The following is an 18,191-nucleotide window of genomic DNA, read 5'->3' on the forward strand; positions in this document are numbered from 1 at the left end:
TTCTACATGTTCTACGTGTTATAGATGCTCTACATGTTCTACGTGTTCTACATGTTCTACATGTTATAGGTGTTCTACGTGTTCTACGTGTTATAGATGTTCTACGTGTTATAGATGTTCTACATGTTCTACATTATAGATGGTCCACGTGTTCTACGTGTTCTACATGTTCAACTTGTTTTACATGTTCTACGTGTCACAGATGCTCTACGTGTTCTATGTGTTCTACATGTTCTGTTATAGATGTTCTATGTGTTATAGATGTTCTACATATTCTACATGTTCTACGTGTTATAGATGCTCTACGTGTTCTGTGTTCTACATGTTCTACATGTTATATACGTTCTGCGTGTTCTAAATGTTCTACGTGTTCTACATATTCTACATGTTCTACGTATTATAGATGTTCTACTTGTTCTATGTGTTTATAGATTTTCTACATGTTCTACACGTTCTACGTGTTCTACACGTTCTACTTATTCTACATGTTCTACGTATTCTACGTGTCCTATGTGTTCTACGTGGTATTCATGTTCTATGTGTTCTACGCATTCTACATGCTCTATGTTTTCTATGTGTTCTACATGTTATAGATGTTCTACATGTTCTACGTGTTCCACATGTTCTACATATTCTACGTGTTCTACATATTCCACATGTTCTACGTGTTGTAGATTTTTCCTTGGTCTAGATGTTCTACGTATTCTATGTGTTATAGATGTCCTACAAGTTCTACGTGTTCTACATTATAGATGTTCTATGTGTTCTACGTGTTATAGATGTTCTACGTGTTCTACGTGTTCTAGATGTTCTACGTGTTCTAAATGTTCTACGTATTCTACGTGTTATAGATGTTTTACATGTTCTGTGTTATAGATGTTCTTCGTTATAGATGTTCGTGTTCTACGTGTTATAGATGTTCTACATGTTCCAGATGTTCTTCGTGTTCTGGATGTTCTACGTGTTACAAATGTTCTACGTGTTCTGGATGTTCTACGTCTTACAGATGTTCTACTTGTTGTAGATGTTCTACGTGGTCTATGTGTTATAGATGGTCTAGTTGTTCTATGTGTTCGTGTTCTACGTGTTCTACGTGTTACAGATGTTACACATGTTCAACAGTGAAGGTTCATTTTAGATCATCAGTGACAACAGTGACATGTTTCTCTGAACTCCTCTGATCAGCTGCTCAGATACACAAGGAAGAGAGGCAGCTATGTGCGTCACAGAGATGATGTCATCATGATGTCATGACAACATGATGAAATACTGAGCTGCAAATTAATGAATGAATCCAGAAGACAAAGTCAAGTTTTAATTCTCTGATACCTCCCCCTCCTCTCCTCTCCCTCATCTCTTCCTCCTCTCTCTCTTCCTCCTCCTGTTCTTCATCCTCTTGTTCTCCCCACCCACCCCGCCCAACCCCACCCCCACTATCTCCCCCCGCCTATAGCTGTGCGACAGCGTACATCCTGCTGGCAGAGGAAGAGGCGACCACCATCATGGAGGCGGAGCGTCTATTTAAACAGGCCCTGAAGGCTGGTGAAGGTTGTTACCGCCGCAGTCAGCAGCTGCAGCATCACAGTACTCAGTACGAAGCGCAGCACAGTGAGTGACATCATCACGTGTGTTGGTGTTACTTTATTCAGTAGTGATGTGTGTGTGTGTGTGTGTGTGTGTGTGTGTGTGTGTGTGTGGGCTCCATGATGATGTCGTTGTGTGTGTGTGTCCCTCCAGGAAGAGACACCAACGTGTTGGTGTATATCAAGAGGAGATTGGCCATGTGCTCCAGGAAGCTGGGACGAACACGGGAGGCAGTGAAGATGATGAGAGATGTAGGTACACACACACACACACACACACACACACACACACACACACACACACACACACACATTCACTCACTCACTCACTCACTCACTCACTCACTCACTCACTCACTCACTCACTCACTCACTCACACACACACACTCACTCAATCACACACACTCACTCACTCACTCACTCACACACACACCCACTCACTCACACACACTCACACACGCACACACACACACGCACACAATCACTCACTCACTCACTCACACTCACTCACTCACTCACACACACACACACACACACACACACACACACACACACACATTCACTCACTCACTCACTCACTCACTCACTCACTCACTCACACACACACACACTCACTCAATCACACACACTCACTCACTCACTCACTCACACACCCACTCACTCACTCACTCACTCACACACACTCACACACGCACACACACACACGCACACAATCACTCACTCACTCACTCACACTCACTCACTCACACACACACACACACACACACACACACACACACACACACATTCACTCACTCACTCACTCACAAACACACTCACTCACTCACTCACTCACTCACACACACACTCAAACACTGACCCACACTGTTGTTAGAAATGAGAGGCTTCTGTGTGTTGCCAGGACTCAGTCAGACTACACTAAGTGAACAGTGACTGTGCATGTGTCGCCCCCTGTCTGCTATTACATGTAACAACAGTTGTGTGTTTTCCAGTTAATGAAGGAGTTCCCTCTCCTCAGTATGTTCAACATCCACGAGAACCTGCTGGAGTCACTCTTAGAACTCCAGAACTACGCCGACGTCCAGGCCGTTTTGGCCAAGTACGACGGTGAGACACACACAGACACACAACACACCACACAGACACACAACACAATGCTGGAGCTACACACACAACACAAGTGTCCCTGAGCAAACTAATATATTCATGCAGACCTGCACCTGATAGAAAATATAATTATTAAGATTTAATTTTTAGTAGAAACGAGTGTCTTAAATTCCACTCAAAGTGTTTTGAAATTCTCTTACTTCTAAATACTGCAGAAGTGACAAACACCAACATCCCTGTAGTACTGATTCTATCCTACAGGGGTCAGTACGACATAATCCCTGTACTATTAACAATCCTGCAGGGGTCGGTACTACATCATCCCTGTAGTACTGACTCTATCCTGCAGGGGACTCATACCAGAGGAGCTCTGAGGATGACGGATGAAGACTTCTGCTGTTTACCAACTTCAGCTGGAAGATTCATTTAATTAACCAGTTAACGAGTTGGCAGGAAATTAATCACAAACAGTTTTAATAATTGATGAATAATTGATGATAATTGATTTGTGAGGATTTTCAGTTTTTACATTAAACATACAGGATATTTGTACTTTCTGCTGTTGGTCAGACAAAAGAAGCTTTAAAAACATCTTATATTTTGATTTATTTTTGACACATTTCTATGTTTTCTGACACTTGAAGATTTAAACAGTGAATCATGAAAATGATCCACAGATTATCTAATAAAAACATAATTAACTGCAGCTGCAACACTAAACTACATGCAGACATTTAACAGAGCTGCTGTATTATTAGAGGTGTTAAACTTCCTCTGTGTTTCCATCTGAATGAGATCCTTCAGCCATGAAACAGCCTCTTCATGTTCAGGGAGAAACACCTCTGGGAATCTGCAGTGTTCCTGAACGCTGCTCCAACTATCACCTGTAACACTAACCCCCCCCCCCCCATCACATGTAATACTACCCTCCCCTATCACCTGTAATACTAACACCCCCACCCTCTATCACCTGTAATACTACCCTCCTCTATCACCTGTAATACTACCCCCCTCTATCACCTGTAATACTACCCTCCTCTATCACCTGTAATACTAACCCCCCCCCCTCTATCACCTGTAATACTACCCTCCTCTATCACCTGTAATACTAACACCCCCACCCTCTATCACCTGTAATACTACCCTCCTCTATCACCTGTAATACTACCCTCCTCTATCACCTGTAATACTACCCCCCTCTATCACCTGTAATACTACCCCCCTCTATCACCTGTAATACTACCCTCCTCTATCACCTGTAATACTAACCTCCTCTATCACCTGTAATACTAACACCCCCACCCTCTATCACCTGTAATACTACCCTCCTCTATCACCTGTAATACTACCCCCCTCTATCACCTGTAATACTACCCTCCTCTATCACCTGTAATACTAACACCCCCACCCTCTATCACCTGTAATACTACCCTCCTCTATCACCTGTAATACTACCCTCCTCTATCACCTGTAATACTAACACCCCCACCCTCTATCACCTGTAATACTACCCTCCTCTATCACCTGTAATACTAACACCCCCACCCTCTATCACCTGTAATACTACCCCTCTATCACCTGTAATACTACCCTCCTCTATCACCTGTAATACTACCCTCCTCTATCACCTGTAATACTACCCTCCTCTATCACCTGTAATACTACCCTCCTCTATCACCTGTAATACTACCCTCCTCTATCACCTGTAATACTAACACCCCCACCCTCTATCACCTGTAATACTACCCTCCTCTATCACCTGTAATACTAACACCCCCACCCTCTATCACCTGTAATACTACCCTCCTCTATCACCTGTAATACTACCCTCCTCTATCACCTGTAATACTACCCCTCCTCTATCACCTGTAATACTAACCTCCCCTATCACCTGTAATACTAACACCCCCACCCTCTATCACCTGTAATACTACCCTCCTCTATCACCTGTAATACTAACACCCCCACCCTCTATCACCTGTAATACTACCCTCCTCTATCACCTGTAATACTAACCTCCCCTATCACCTGTAATACTAACCCCCCCCCCCTCTATCACCTGTAATACTACCCCCCTCTATCACCTGTAATACTAACCTCCCCTATCACCTGTAATACTAACCCCCCCCCCCTCTATCACCTGTAATACTACCCTCCTCTATCACCTGTAATACTACCCCTCCTCTATCACCTGTAATACTAACCTCCCCTATCACCTGCAATACTAACCCCCCCCCCCTCTATCACCTGTAATACTACCCTCCTCTATCACCTGTAATACTACCCCCCCTCTATCACCTGTAATACTAACCTCCCCTATCACCTGTAATACTAACACCCCCACCCTCTATCACCTGTAATACTACCCCCCTCTATCACCTGTAATACTACCCCCCTCTATCACCTGTAATACTAACCTCCCCTATCACCTGTAATACTAACCCCCCCCTCCTCTATCACCTGTAATACTACCCTCCTCTATCACCTGTAATACTACCCCTCCCCTATCACCTGTAATACTAACCCCCCCCCCTCTATCACCTGTAATACTACCCTCCTCTATCACCTGTAATACTACCCCCCCTCTATCACCTGTAATACTAACCTCCCCTATCACCTGTAATACTAACCCCCCCCCCCTCTATCACCTGTAATACTACCCTCCTCTATCACCTGTAATACTACCCCCCTCTATCACCTGTAATACTAACCTCCCCTATCACCTGTAATACTAACCCCCCCCCCTCTATCACCTGTAATACTACCCTCCTCTATCACCTGTAATACTACCCCTCCTCTATCACCTGCAATACTAACCCCCCCCCCCCTCTATCACCTGTAATACTACCCTCCTCTATCACCTGTAATACTACCCCCCCTCTATCACCTGTAATACTAACCTCCCCTATCACCTGTAATACTAACACCCCCACCCTCTATCACCTGTAATACTACCCTCCTCTATCACCTGTAATACTACCCCCCCTCTATCACCTGTAATACTAACCTCCCCTATCACCTGTAATACTAACCCCCCCTCCTCTATCACCTGTAATACTACCCTCCTCTATCACCTGTAATACTACCCCCCCTCTATCACCTGTAATACTAACCTCCCCTATCACCTGTAATACTAACACCCCCACCCTCTATCACCTGTAATACTACCCTCCTCTATCACCTGTAATACTACCCCCCCCTCTATCACCTGTAATACTAACCTCCCCTATCACCTGTAATACTAACCCCCCCCCCCTCTATCACCTGTAATACTACCCTCCTCTATCACCTGTAATACTACCCTCCTCTATCACCTGTAATACTACCCCCCCTCTATCACCTGTAATACTAACCTCCCCTATCACCTGTAATACTAACCCCCCCCCCCCCTCTATCACCTGTAATACTACCCTCCTCTATCACCTGTAATACTAACACCCCCACCCTCTATCACCTGTAATACTACCCCCCTCTATCACCTGTAATACTACCCTCCTCTATCACCTGTAATACTACCCCCCTCTATCACCTGTAATACTACCCTCCCCTATCACCTGTAATACTACCCCCCTCTATCACCTGTAATACTACCCCCCTCTATCACCTGTAATACTACCCTCCTCTATCACCTGTAATACTACCCCCCCTCTATCACCTGTAATACTAACCTCCCCTATCACCTGTAATACTAACCCCCCCCCCTCTATCACCTGTAATACTACCCTCCTCTATCACCTGTAATACTACCACCCTCTATCACCTGTAATACTACCCTCCTCTATCACCTGTAATACTACCCCCCTCTATCACCTGTAATACTAACACCCCCACCCTCTATCACCTGTAATACTAACCTCCTCTATCACCTGTAATACTAACACCCCCACCCTCTATCACCTGTAATACTACCACCCTCTATCACCTGTAATACTACCCCCCTCTATCACCTGTAATACTACCCTCCTCTATCACCTGTAATACTACCCCCCCTCTATCACCTGTAATACTAACCTCCCCTATCACCTGTAATACTAACCCCCCCCCCTCTATCACCTGTAATACTACCCTCCCCTATCACCTGTAATACTACCACCCTCTATCACCTGTAATACTACCCCCCTCTATCACCTGTAATACTACCCTCCTCTATCACCTGTAATACTAACCTCCCCTATCACCTGTAATACTAACACCCCCACCCTCTATCACCTGTAATACTACCACCCTCTATCACCTGTAATACTACCCTCCTCTATCACCTGTAATACTACCCCCCTCTATCACCTGTAATACTAACACCCCCACCCCCTATCACCTGTAATACTAACCCCCTCCCCCCTCTGCTCTCTGTCTCCCCCACAGATATTAGTTTACCCAAATCTGCAACAATATGCTACACAGCAGCGCTGCTCAAAGCCCGGGCGGTGTCGGACAAGTGAGTACCTCCTTCCATCAGATCATTCAGGGATCAGAACCTGCTGCTGGTTCACAGGTCAAACTGTACAAAACATCAGAAACAATATGACATGAATATGAGCTGTTCATTATGATTATGAGAGGTAATACTGAGGGATGCAGCAGCAGCAGCTCGGGGTGTTTTTGTCTCACTCCAGTTCTCCACTCACATCTCTGAGTGTAGAATATAAAACAGATAATATACTCATCTATACACAAGATGAAACCACCCACTGTTTGTATTTATCGTTTCTAATTTAAATCAGTTCTTGGACAGCACTCCTGAACAGATCCAGAGCACTCCATAATTTACACTTTAACAATCAAATGTAAATAATACACCTTGAAAAACCATCGAGAGTTCTGTTGTTTCCTGGTTCTGGTCCTCACATGTACACCTATCCTCAAACAACCCTTGCTTTTACCTGTCAGGGTTTATTTACCTGTTTACCTGATTTATATGATGCTGCAGTCAGTGACAGTCAGTGACAGGTGGGCAGTTACAAAGTCATATCAGTCACGTGTGCGTGTACCTGTGTGTGTGTGCGTGTGTGTGTGTGTGTGTGTGTGTGTGTGTGTGTCCCACAGATTCTCTCCAGAAGCAGCATCCAGAAGAGGTCTGAGTACAGCAGAGATGAACGCAGTAGAAGCCATCCACAGAGCGGTGGAGTTCAACCCACACGTACCCAAAGTGAGGACACACACGCACACGCACACACACACTCACAGACACACACACACTCACACACACACACACACACACACACACACACACACACACACACACACACACACACACTAGTTGGACATGCGCCACCTGGGTGGTATGTCTATGATCAGTATATTAAGACCTGCCCAGTTAGATAATATCCCTCCATTTCAACTCAAGTAAATCTTATTGAAAACAACTTATTTTATTCTTTTCATTTTCAGTATTGTTTGGCCTCCTACCTGTCATACCTCATACTTACATACTAACACTGTATACTTACGTACTAACACTGTATACTTACATATTAACACTGTGTACTTACATACTAACCCTGTATACTTACATACTAACACTATGTACTTGCATAGTAACACTACTTACATAGTAACGCTGTGTATTTACATACTAACACTGTATACTTACATACTAACACTATATACTTACATACTAACACTGTACTTACATAGTAAGGCTGTGAACTTAGTAACGCTGTGTACTTAAATACTAACACTGTATACTTTCATACTAACACTGTACGTATACTTACATACTAACGCTGTGTACTTACATACTAACACTGTATACTTACATACTAACACTGTACTTGCATAGTAACACTACTTACATAGTAACGCTGTGTACTTACATACTAACACTGTATACTTACATACTAACACTGTGTACTTACATACTAACACTGTATACTTACATACTAACACTGTACTTGCATAGTAACACTACTTACATAGTAACGCTGTGTACTTACATACTAACACTGTATACTTACATACTAACACTGTGTACTTACATACTAACACTATGTACTTGCATAGTAACGCTGTCTATTTACATACTAACGGTATACGTATACTTACATACTAACACTGTGTACTTATAGTTACATACTAACACTGTGTACTTAAATACTAACACTATACTTTCATACAAACACTGTATATGTATACTTACATACTAACAATGTGTACTTATAGTTACATACTAACACTGTACTTACATAGTAACAAGTTATACTTACATTCTAACACTGTATACTTACATACTAACACTGCATACTTACATACCAACACTCGATACGCACATACTAACACTATACTTACATACTAACACTGTATATTTACATACTTCAGCTACATCTGATTTCCCTTTAATATCACATTCCTGTTGGTGTGCTTCATCACCTGTCTTCGTTCCACCTCCTCTTCCTCAGTACCTGCTGGAGATGAAGAGTCTGATTCTTCCTCCAGAACACATCCTGAAAAGAGGCGATAGTGAGGCCATCGCCTACGCCTTCTTCCACCTGCAGCACTGGAAACGGGTGGAAGGGGCGCTCAACCTGCTGCACTGCACCTGGGAGGGCAGTGAGTACACACACACACACACACACACACACACACACACACACACACACACACACACACACACACGGGTTATTCTGAGGTCATCAGTGTGTGTGGAGCCCTTTATAACGCCAGTGCTCCTTGTGCGTGTTGTTGTGTGTGTGCAGCATTCAGAATGATCCCGTATCCTCTGGAGAAGGGTCACCTCTTCTACCCCTACCCCATCTGCACAGAGACAGCCGACAGGGAGCTGCTACCCAGTAAGACACGCTCGGACACACACACACACACACACACACACACACACACACACACACACACACACTGTGTCCAACAGACCTCCAACAGACCTCCTGAAACATGTGCCTGTTTCCTGTTACACACTGTGTGTGTGTGTGTGTGTGTGTGTGTGTGTGTGTGTGTGTGTGTGTGTGTGTGTGTGTGAGATGAGTCTGCGGTGAGTTGAGAGGATTTTGATGAAACGTTGTGCTGCCAGCTGACATTGTGTTGTTTGTTTTTGTGTGTGTGTGTCTGGAAGCAGTGTTTCACGAGGTGTCGGTTTACCCGAAGAAGGAGCTGCCCTTCTTCATCCTCTTCACCGCCGGGCTCTGCTCCTTCACCGCCATGTTGGCTTTGCTCACACACCAGTTCCCCGAACTCATGGGAGTGTTCGCTAAAGCTGTGAGTATATGGTGACCTTTGACCTTTGTTCCAGCAGGAAACTTTCCGCTTTGACTTTGATTGATGACTGTGTGGAAGGGTCTGGGGATGAAGTTCAAGATCAGCATCAGCCAACACTGAGCACTGATCTGAAGTCTGTTCTCTCTGATCAGCTGATGAGGAGGAAGTCAGGATCTCCTTATGTAAAGTAACGCTTCAGTTTGTGCTTTAAATCAGGCTGTGAATGAACAAACAAATGAACAAAGGAACTTACCAACCAACGAAACAACAAACCAAACAACGAACCAACTTACCAACGAACCACTGAATGAACCAACGAACCGACGGATGAACCAACCAACCAACCAACCACCCAACCAACCAACGAAACCAACCGATGAACCGACGAACCAACGGACCGACAGATCAACCAACCAACCAACCAACCAACGAACTGACGAACCAACAAACCAACAAACCAACAAACCAACCAATGAACCGACCGACGGACGGACTGACGGATGGACCAATGGATGAACCGACGAACCAACCGACAAACGAACCAACAAACGAACCAATGAACAAACCAATGAATCAAACCAACATATTGGTCCTCAGGTGGCACAAACAGGAAGTAAACAGGAAATTGGTGGTGGAGGTGTGCAGCCCTGCTTCTTGGCTTACAGGATTTTGTGTGATTGTTCTCCATCTCTGTCTTTGTAGTTCCTCAGCACGCTGTTTGCTCCTCTGAACTTCATCATGGAAAAGGTGGAGAGCATCCTACCGTCCAGCCTCTGGCACCAACTCACCCGCATCTGACCCGACTGGCCGGACCAGAATCAGAACCAGCACCGACAGCAGATCTCCATCGGACAGGAACAGCTGAACTGAAACCCAGAACGCTGCATCGGACAAGACTGACACACCTTTGTGCCAAGATTACAGAGTTCAAATCAAACTAAGGTGGGAGGAGACGGGAAGAGGCGGGAGGAAGCGTAGACTTCACAGTTGGTTTGAGACTTTATTTGATATGTTTGCATTTTTGGGGTTTTCAATCATTTAAAGCATTTTTTTTTTGTTGTACAAAAACAGGTGATCAGTTTCCATCATTAAAAAAGTGAAAAGGAAAAAAATACAATAAAGGACTTTTTGTGTTTTGCTGCAAAGCAGCTTCTTCCCAACATTTTGATTGAGCCGGTGTTTTAGTGGCTGTCAGGACGGAGATGGGCGTCAACACGAAGGAACCCGGTAAGTGGTGGTTGTTCTCTGTTGAGTCCAGCACATGTATGATGTGTTTTCACACGGATCAGTCGGCAGGAATACGACGTCTGTCTGAGGAGACGCTGCACGACGCTCTGACATCTAAAACAGTCTGTGATGTTTGAGACATGAAATCAGAACATTAATGATTCACACATTTTCAGCCTGTTAACGACGACGTGTATTGAAATCTATGAGCAGATTATTAATCTCACGGAGAAAGTTCACGGCTCAACGCAGTTCCTCAGTGATAAACCGGAAACAACATGTTGGAAATGATCAGATGAATGAAGGTAGAGATGAAACTTGAAACAGGAAACACAGGCACATGTTTCAGGAGGTCTGTTGGACATGTTTGCAAAATGTGGCCATGTTCGCCGATATGATGATGTCATGATTCATATGATATTATGTTTGATAGGAACAAACCAGCAGAGGAAGCTGTTTGATGCTGTATTGTGCCTCATTATTTATAACTACACTACATTCTGCGCTATGATTGGCCAGCTTGGCAGCAGCAGTTAAAATGTGCAGCCTGCTTTGATCAATTTCAATGCATGAGGTTAATTTATACAAAAACATATTTCCATAAACTACTGTTTCTTGGATTGTATACCTCCGTCAGCATACTTATGCACATTTTAGTGAATTTACATGTGTGAATTTAAAAAAGGTGGTGGTGTTTCAAACTGACGCTCTGCATTTACCGGGAATGACCAGAAAACAACGTATTTATGACATTTTGGACGAGTTACTATCATATGACCTTTTTATTGAAGTATATAATTAAAATTTTGTATCACTTCAGGTGACATGCTGCAGTGACTTTTTTACCATTTTAGACTACATCCGGAAATATGAAGTATGAAATTTTTTGACATTTTGGATGATATACTATTTTAGGAAATTCATTGACAGTTCGTGCGACATTGTTTAGTGACATTTTTACATTTTGAGCGACATGCTATAGGATGGCATTTTTTGACATTTTGGACGATATTCAAGTGTGAAACTGTTTGACATTTTGGGTGACCTGACATTTTTTGACATTTTGGATGATATACTATAGTCTGAAATTTTTTGCCATTTTGGTCGACATACTATAGTTTGACGTTTTTGGACATTTTGGATTCTAGTCAATAGTGTGAAATTGTTTGACATTTTGGGCGACATACTATAGTGTGACATTTTTTGACATTTTGGACGGCATACTATAGTATGAAATTCATTGACATTTCGTGCGACATTGTTTAGTTTGACATTTTTTACCATTTTGAGCGACATGCTATAGGATGAATTTTTTTGGCATTTTGAACGACATTTTATAGTTTGAAATTTTTAGACATTTTGGACGATATTCAATAGTGTGACATTTTCTGCCATTTCGGGCGACATCCTATAGTTTGACATTTTTTACCATTTTGAGCGACATACTATAGTATGACATTTTTTGACATTTTGGACGATATTCAAGTGTGAAATTGTTTGACATTTTGGGTGACATGTTATTTTTTTTGACATTTTGGATGATATATTATAGTCTGAAATTTTTTGCCATTTCGGGCGATATACTATAGTTTGACATTTTCTGCCATTTCGGGCGACATACTACATGCAGTTTTTCTGTCATTTCTGGTGACATTCTATAGTTTGACGTTTTTTGACATTTTGGATGATATTCAATAGTGTGAAATTGTTTAACATTTTGGGCGACATACTATAGTGTGACATTCATTGACATTTCGTGCGACATTGTTTAGTTTGACATTTTTTACCATTTTGAGCGACATGCTATAGGATGAAATTTTTTTGACATTCTGGATGACATTCTGCACTTTGAAGTTTTTTGACATTTTGGACGATATTCAACAGTGTGAAATTTCTTTGACATTTTGGACGACAGTCTATAGTTTGACATTTTTTACCATTTTGAGCGACATTCTATAGTTTGACATTTTTTTACATTTTGGTTGACGTTCTATAGTTTGACATTTTTTGACATTTCGGGCGACATACTACATGCAATTTTTCTGTCATTTCGGGTGACATTCTATAGTTTGACATTTTTTGACATTTTGGACAACATTCTATACTTTGACGTTTTTTGACATTTTGGATTATATTCAATAGCGTGAAATTGTTTGACATTTTGGGGGACATACTATAGTGTGACATTTTTTGCCATTTTGGACGACATTCTATAGTATGAAATTGTTTGGACATTTTGGATGACATACCATACTATAACATTTTTGTCATTTCGGGCAACATGTTATAGTATGACTTATTTTTTACTTTTTTGACGACAAAGACAGAGAGAGACGGAGAGAGACAGAGAAAGATATAGACAGAGACAGAAAGACAGACAAAGACAGACAGACAGACAGAAAGATAGACAGACCGACAGAGACAGAAAGAAAGACAGACAGACATACAGACAGACAGAAAGTCAGAAAGACACACACACACACACACACAGACAGACAAAAATAAAGACAGACAGACAGTAAGACAGAGAGAGAACGACAGACAGATAGAAAGACAGAGAGACAGCAAAAGAGAGACAAACAAACAGACAAACAGACAGTCAGACAGACAGACGGAAAGAAAGACAGACAGACAGACAGAGTGTAAGAAAGTGACAGACGGACAGAAAGTCAGACAGACAGACATTTAGACAGACAGAGAGAACGACAGAAAGACAGACAGACAGACAGACAAACAGTCAGTCAGACAGACAGAAAGAAAGACAGACAGAGAGACAAAGGCAGAGACGGAGAAACAGACAGACAGACAGAGACGGGAAGAAAGAGAGAGACAGACAGCAAAAGAGAGACAAACAAAAAGACAGACAGACAGAGAGATAGAGAGAACGACAGACAGACAGAGATAGAGAGAGACAAAAACAGCGAGAGAGACAGAGAAAGAGAGACAGAAAGAAAGAAAGAAAGAAAGAAAGAAAGAAAGAAAGATAAACACACACACAGACAGACAGACAGACAGACAGACACAGAGACAGAGAGACAGAAAGACAGACAGAGACAAACAGACAGACAGACCGACAGAGAGACAGACAGTTAGACAGATACAGAAAAAAAAAGACAGACAGAGAGAACGACAGACAGAAAGAGAAAGACAGACAGACAGACAGACAGAAAGAAAGACAGACAGAGAGACAAAGGCAGAGACGGAGAAACAGACAGACAGACAGACAGACAGACAGAGACGGGAAGAAAGAGAGAGACAGACAGCAAAAGAGAGACAAACAAAAAGACAGACAGACAGAGAGATAGAGAGAGACAAAAACAGCGAGAGAGACAGAGAAAGAGAGAAAGAGAGACAGAAAGAAAGAAAGAAAGAAAGAAAGAAAGAAAGAAAGAAAGAAAGAAAGAAAGAAAGAAAGAAAGAAAGAAAGAAAGAAAGATAAACACACAGACAGACAGACAAAAATACAGACAGACAGACACAGCAGATACAGAAAAAAAAAGACAGACAGAGAGAACGACAGACAGAAAGAGAAAGACAGACAGACAGACAGAAAGAAAGACAGACAGACAAACAGAAAGAAAGACAGACAGACAGAGTGAACGACAGAATGACAGAGACAGACAAACAGACAGACAGAGAGACATAAAGACAGAGAGACAAAGAGAGAGACACAGAGACAGAAAGACAGACAGATGGACAGAAAGTAAGTCAGACAGACAGACAGTCAGACAGACAGAGACAGAAAGAAAGACAGACAGACAGAAAGAAAGTCGGACAGACAGATAGACAGAGATGGAAAGGAAGACAAACAGAAAGACAAAGTCAGACAGACAGCAAAAGAGAGACAAACAAACAGACAGACAGACAGTCAGACAGACAGAGACGGAAAGACAGAAAGTCAGACAGACAGATAGAAAGAAAGACAGACGGACAAACAGAGACAGACAGTCAGTCAGACAGACAAACACAGACAGAGATAGAGAGAGACAGAAACAGCGAGAGAGAGAGAGAGAGACAGAAGGACAGACAGAGACAGACAAACAGAGAGACAAAGACAGAGACACAGAGACAGGGAGAGAGCGACAGAGAAAGATATAGACAGAGACAGACAGACAGCTAGACAGACAGACAAAATGAAAGAAAGACAGACAGACAGAAATACAGAGACAGAAATTCAGAAAGACACAGACAGACAGACAGACAGACAGAAAGTCAGACAGACAGACAGATAAAAAGACAGACAGATAGAAAGTCAGACAGAAAGACAGACAGACAGGAGGTCAGTTTTTTTCTCTACATCAGCCTCTGGATTAAAAGTGAAACACAATGATCTTCATATACTTATATTTATAAATATAAATAGTGACTTAGTAATAGTTAGTAGTAGTTCATTAGTAGTTAGTTTGTAGTTAAGTAGAAGTTTGTAATTAATTAGTTAGTGTAGTTCATTAGTAGTTAATAGTAATGAATTAGTAGTTAGTATTTAGTTCATTAGTAGTTAAGTTTGTAGTTCATCAATAGTTATTAGTAATTAATTAGCAGTTAGTATTTAGTTAATTAGTTAGTTTGTAGTTAATTAGCAGTTCATTTTGTAGTTAATTAGAAGTTTGTTTGTAGTTCATTATTCATTATTTAGTAGTAATTAATAAGTAGTTAGTGTGTAGTTCATTAGTAGTTAGTTAGTAGTAATTAATTAGTAGTTCGTATGTAGTTCATGAGTACTTAATTGGTAGTTCATTAGCAGTTAGTTTGTAGTTCATTAGTAGTTCATTTGTAGTTCATTAGTAGTTAGGTTTGTAGTTCATTAGTAGTTAGTTTGTAGTTCATTAGTAGTTAGTGAGTAGTAACTAATGATTAGTTAGTATATAGTTCATTGGGAGTTATTTAGTAGAAGTTTATTAGTAGTTAGTTTGCAGTTAAGTAGTAGTTAGTTTGTAATTCATTAGTAGTTTGTAGTTAATTAGTAGTTAGTTTGTAATTCATTAGTAGTTTGTTTGTAGTTCATTAGTAGTTAGTTAGTCGCAGTTTGTTAGTAGTAGTTTGTTAGTGTAAGTGAGTTACTAGCTAGTTAGTAATATGAATATTTAGTAGCAGTTAGTTAGTAGTAGTTAATAAGTAGTTAGTTTATAGTGATTCATTAGTAGTTAGTTAGGTAGTAATAGTTCATAGACGTTGGTAGTAGTAGCAGTAGTTAGTTAGTAGTAGTTAGTAATAGTAGTTATTATTGGTAGTAAGTTAGTAATAGTAGTTAGTATTATGAATAGTTAGTGTTAGTGAGTTAGTAGTAGTAGTTAGGTTAGGTTAGGTTAGGTTAGGTAGTTACTTTATTAATCTCCGAGGGGAAATTTTTTCGCTACAGCAGCATACAGAAGCAACAGGATAATAATAGAATAATAGAAAAGCAATAAAATAGCAGTAAAATTATAAAATATAAATATAAAATATAAAATAAAATGCACAGTATATACAGTGTATACAGTACAGTATATATCTATATATATTGTATACAAACAACCAAGAAACACAGTCAACAGTGTTATTTTGCCAGAGGTGAGTTATTGTACAGTCTTATTGTGGTCGGCAGGAATGATCTCCTGTATCAGGAATGATCTCCTGTATCAGGAATGATCTCCTGTATCTGGAATGATCTCCTGCATGTGGAATGATCTCCTGTATCAGTAATGATCTCCTGTATCTGGAATGATCTCCTGCATCAGGAATGATCTCCTGTATCTGGAATGATCTCCTGTATCTGGAATGATCTCCTGTATCAGGAATGATCTCCTGTATCTGGAATGATCTCCTGTATCAGTAATGATCTCCTGTATCAGTAATGATCTCCTGTATCTGGAATGATCTCCTGCATCAGGAATGATCTCCTGCATCTGGAATGATCTCCTGTATCTGGAATGATCTCCTGTATCAGGAATGATCTCCTGTATCTGGAATGATCTCCTGCATCAGGAATGATCTCCTGTATCTGGAATGATCTCCTGTATCAGGAACGATCTCCTGTATCTGGAATGATCTCCTGCATCTGGAATGATCTCCTGTATCTGGAATGATCTCCTGTATCAGGAATGATCTCCTGTATCTGGAATGATCTCCTGTATCTGGAATGATCTCCTGTATCAGGAATGATCTCCTGTATCTGTCCTTGTGACAGCAGCTGGAGGAATCTTTTGGAGAACGTCCTCCTCTGTCCCTGCAGCAGGTGGTGGAGAGGGTGGTCAGGATTATCCAATATGGATAATAGTTTGTTCAGCGTCCTCCTCTCCACCACCTTTTCCAGGTTGTCCAGTTTGTAGCCGATGATGGAGCCGGCCTTCTTAACCAGTTTGTTAAGTCTGTTGGTGTCTCCGGCTCCAATGCTGCTCCCCCAGCAGACCACAGTGAAGTACAGTTCACTGGCCACAACAGATGGTAGAACATCTCCCAACATCTCGCTGCACACATTGAGGGATCGAAGTTTCCTCAAGAAAAAGAGTCGACTCATCACCTTCTTGTAGACAGCATTGATGTTGGTCTTCCAGTTCAGTCTGTTGTCATGGAGACACCAGGTACTTGTACTCCTCCACCATGTCCACCTCCTCTCCCAGAACTCTCAGCAGTTGTGGAGCCGTCATCTTCCTCCTGAAGTCGACCACCATCTCTCTGGTCTTGGCCACGTTCAGGAGGAGGTGATTTCTACCAGCCCACTCCACAAAGTCCTCCACTACTGCCCTGTACTCCTCCTCCTGTCCATCCCTTATACACCAACCACTGCAGAGTCATCAGAGAACTTCTGCAGATGTCTTGACTCTGAGTTGTTCTGGAAGTCAGTTGTGTATAAGGTGAACAGGAAGGAGACAGAACAGTTCCCTGAGGAGCTCCAGTACCACCGACCACCGTATCAGACAGCACACTGTCCAGACGGACAAACTGTGGTCTGCCTGTCAGATAGTCAGTGATCCAGGAGACGGTGGACGTGTCCACCCCCACCACCCTCAGCTTCTCACTCAGCAGCAGTGGTTGGATGGTGTTAAATGCACTGGAGAAATCAAAGAAAGTGATTCTCACAGAGTCAC

At 41.9% G+C, this 18,191-nt stretch overlaps 1 protein-coding gene across 4 annotated transcripts in view; it reads left to right on the forward strand.

Annotated features, from left to right (window-relative positions):
* Window positions 1-11,997, forward strand: part of LOC138194957 (suppressor of tumorigenicity 7 protein homolog) — a 64,662-nt gene extending 52,665 nt beyond the window's left edge. The window contains exons 7-15 of one of the 4 annotated variants that reach the window (XM_069144007.1): window positions 1,454-1,608; window positions 1,738-1,835; window positions 2,562-2,691; window positions 7,054-7,126; window positions 7,735-7,837; window positions 9,087-9,237; window positions 9,384-9,476; window positions 9,755-9,897; window positions 10,600-11,997. In XM_069144007.1, coding sequence (XP_069000108.1) covers window positions 1,454-1,608; window positions 1,738-1,835; window positions 2,562-2,691; window positions 7,054-7,126; window positions 7,735-7,837; window positions 9,087-9,237; window positions 9,384-9,476; window positions 9,755-9,897; window positions 10,600-10,695 — 1,042 coding nt within the window. In that variant the 3' untranslated portion in view covers window positions 10,696-11,997. The remainder of the gene's footprint in view (window positions 1-1,453; window positions 1,609-1,737; window positions 1,836-2,561; window positions 2,692-7,053; window positions 7,127-7,734; window positions 7,838-9,086; window positions 9,238-9,383; window positions 9,477-9,754; window positions 9,898-10,599) is intronic. The other 3 variants (XM_069144009.1, XM_069144008.1, XM_069144006.1) reach the window with 3 other exon arrangements.
* The last annotated feature ends 6,194 nt before the right edge of the window (window positions 11,998-18,191 follow it).

The sequence above is a fragment of the Embiotoca jacksoni genome, unplaced genomic scaffold (genome assembly GCF_022577435.1).
Source record: "Embiotoca jacksoni isolate LCO1_2020_lvr unplaced genomic scaffold, fEmbJac1.0.p SCAF_119, whole genome shotgun sequence".
NCBI lineage: Eukaryota > Metazoa > Chordata > Actinopteri > Embiotocidae > Embiotoca > Embiotoca jacksoni.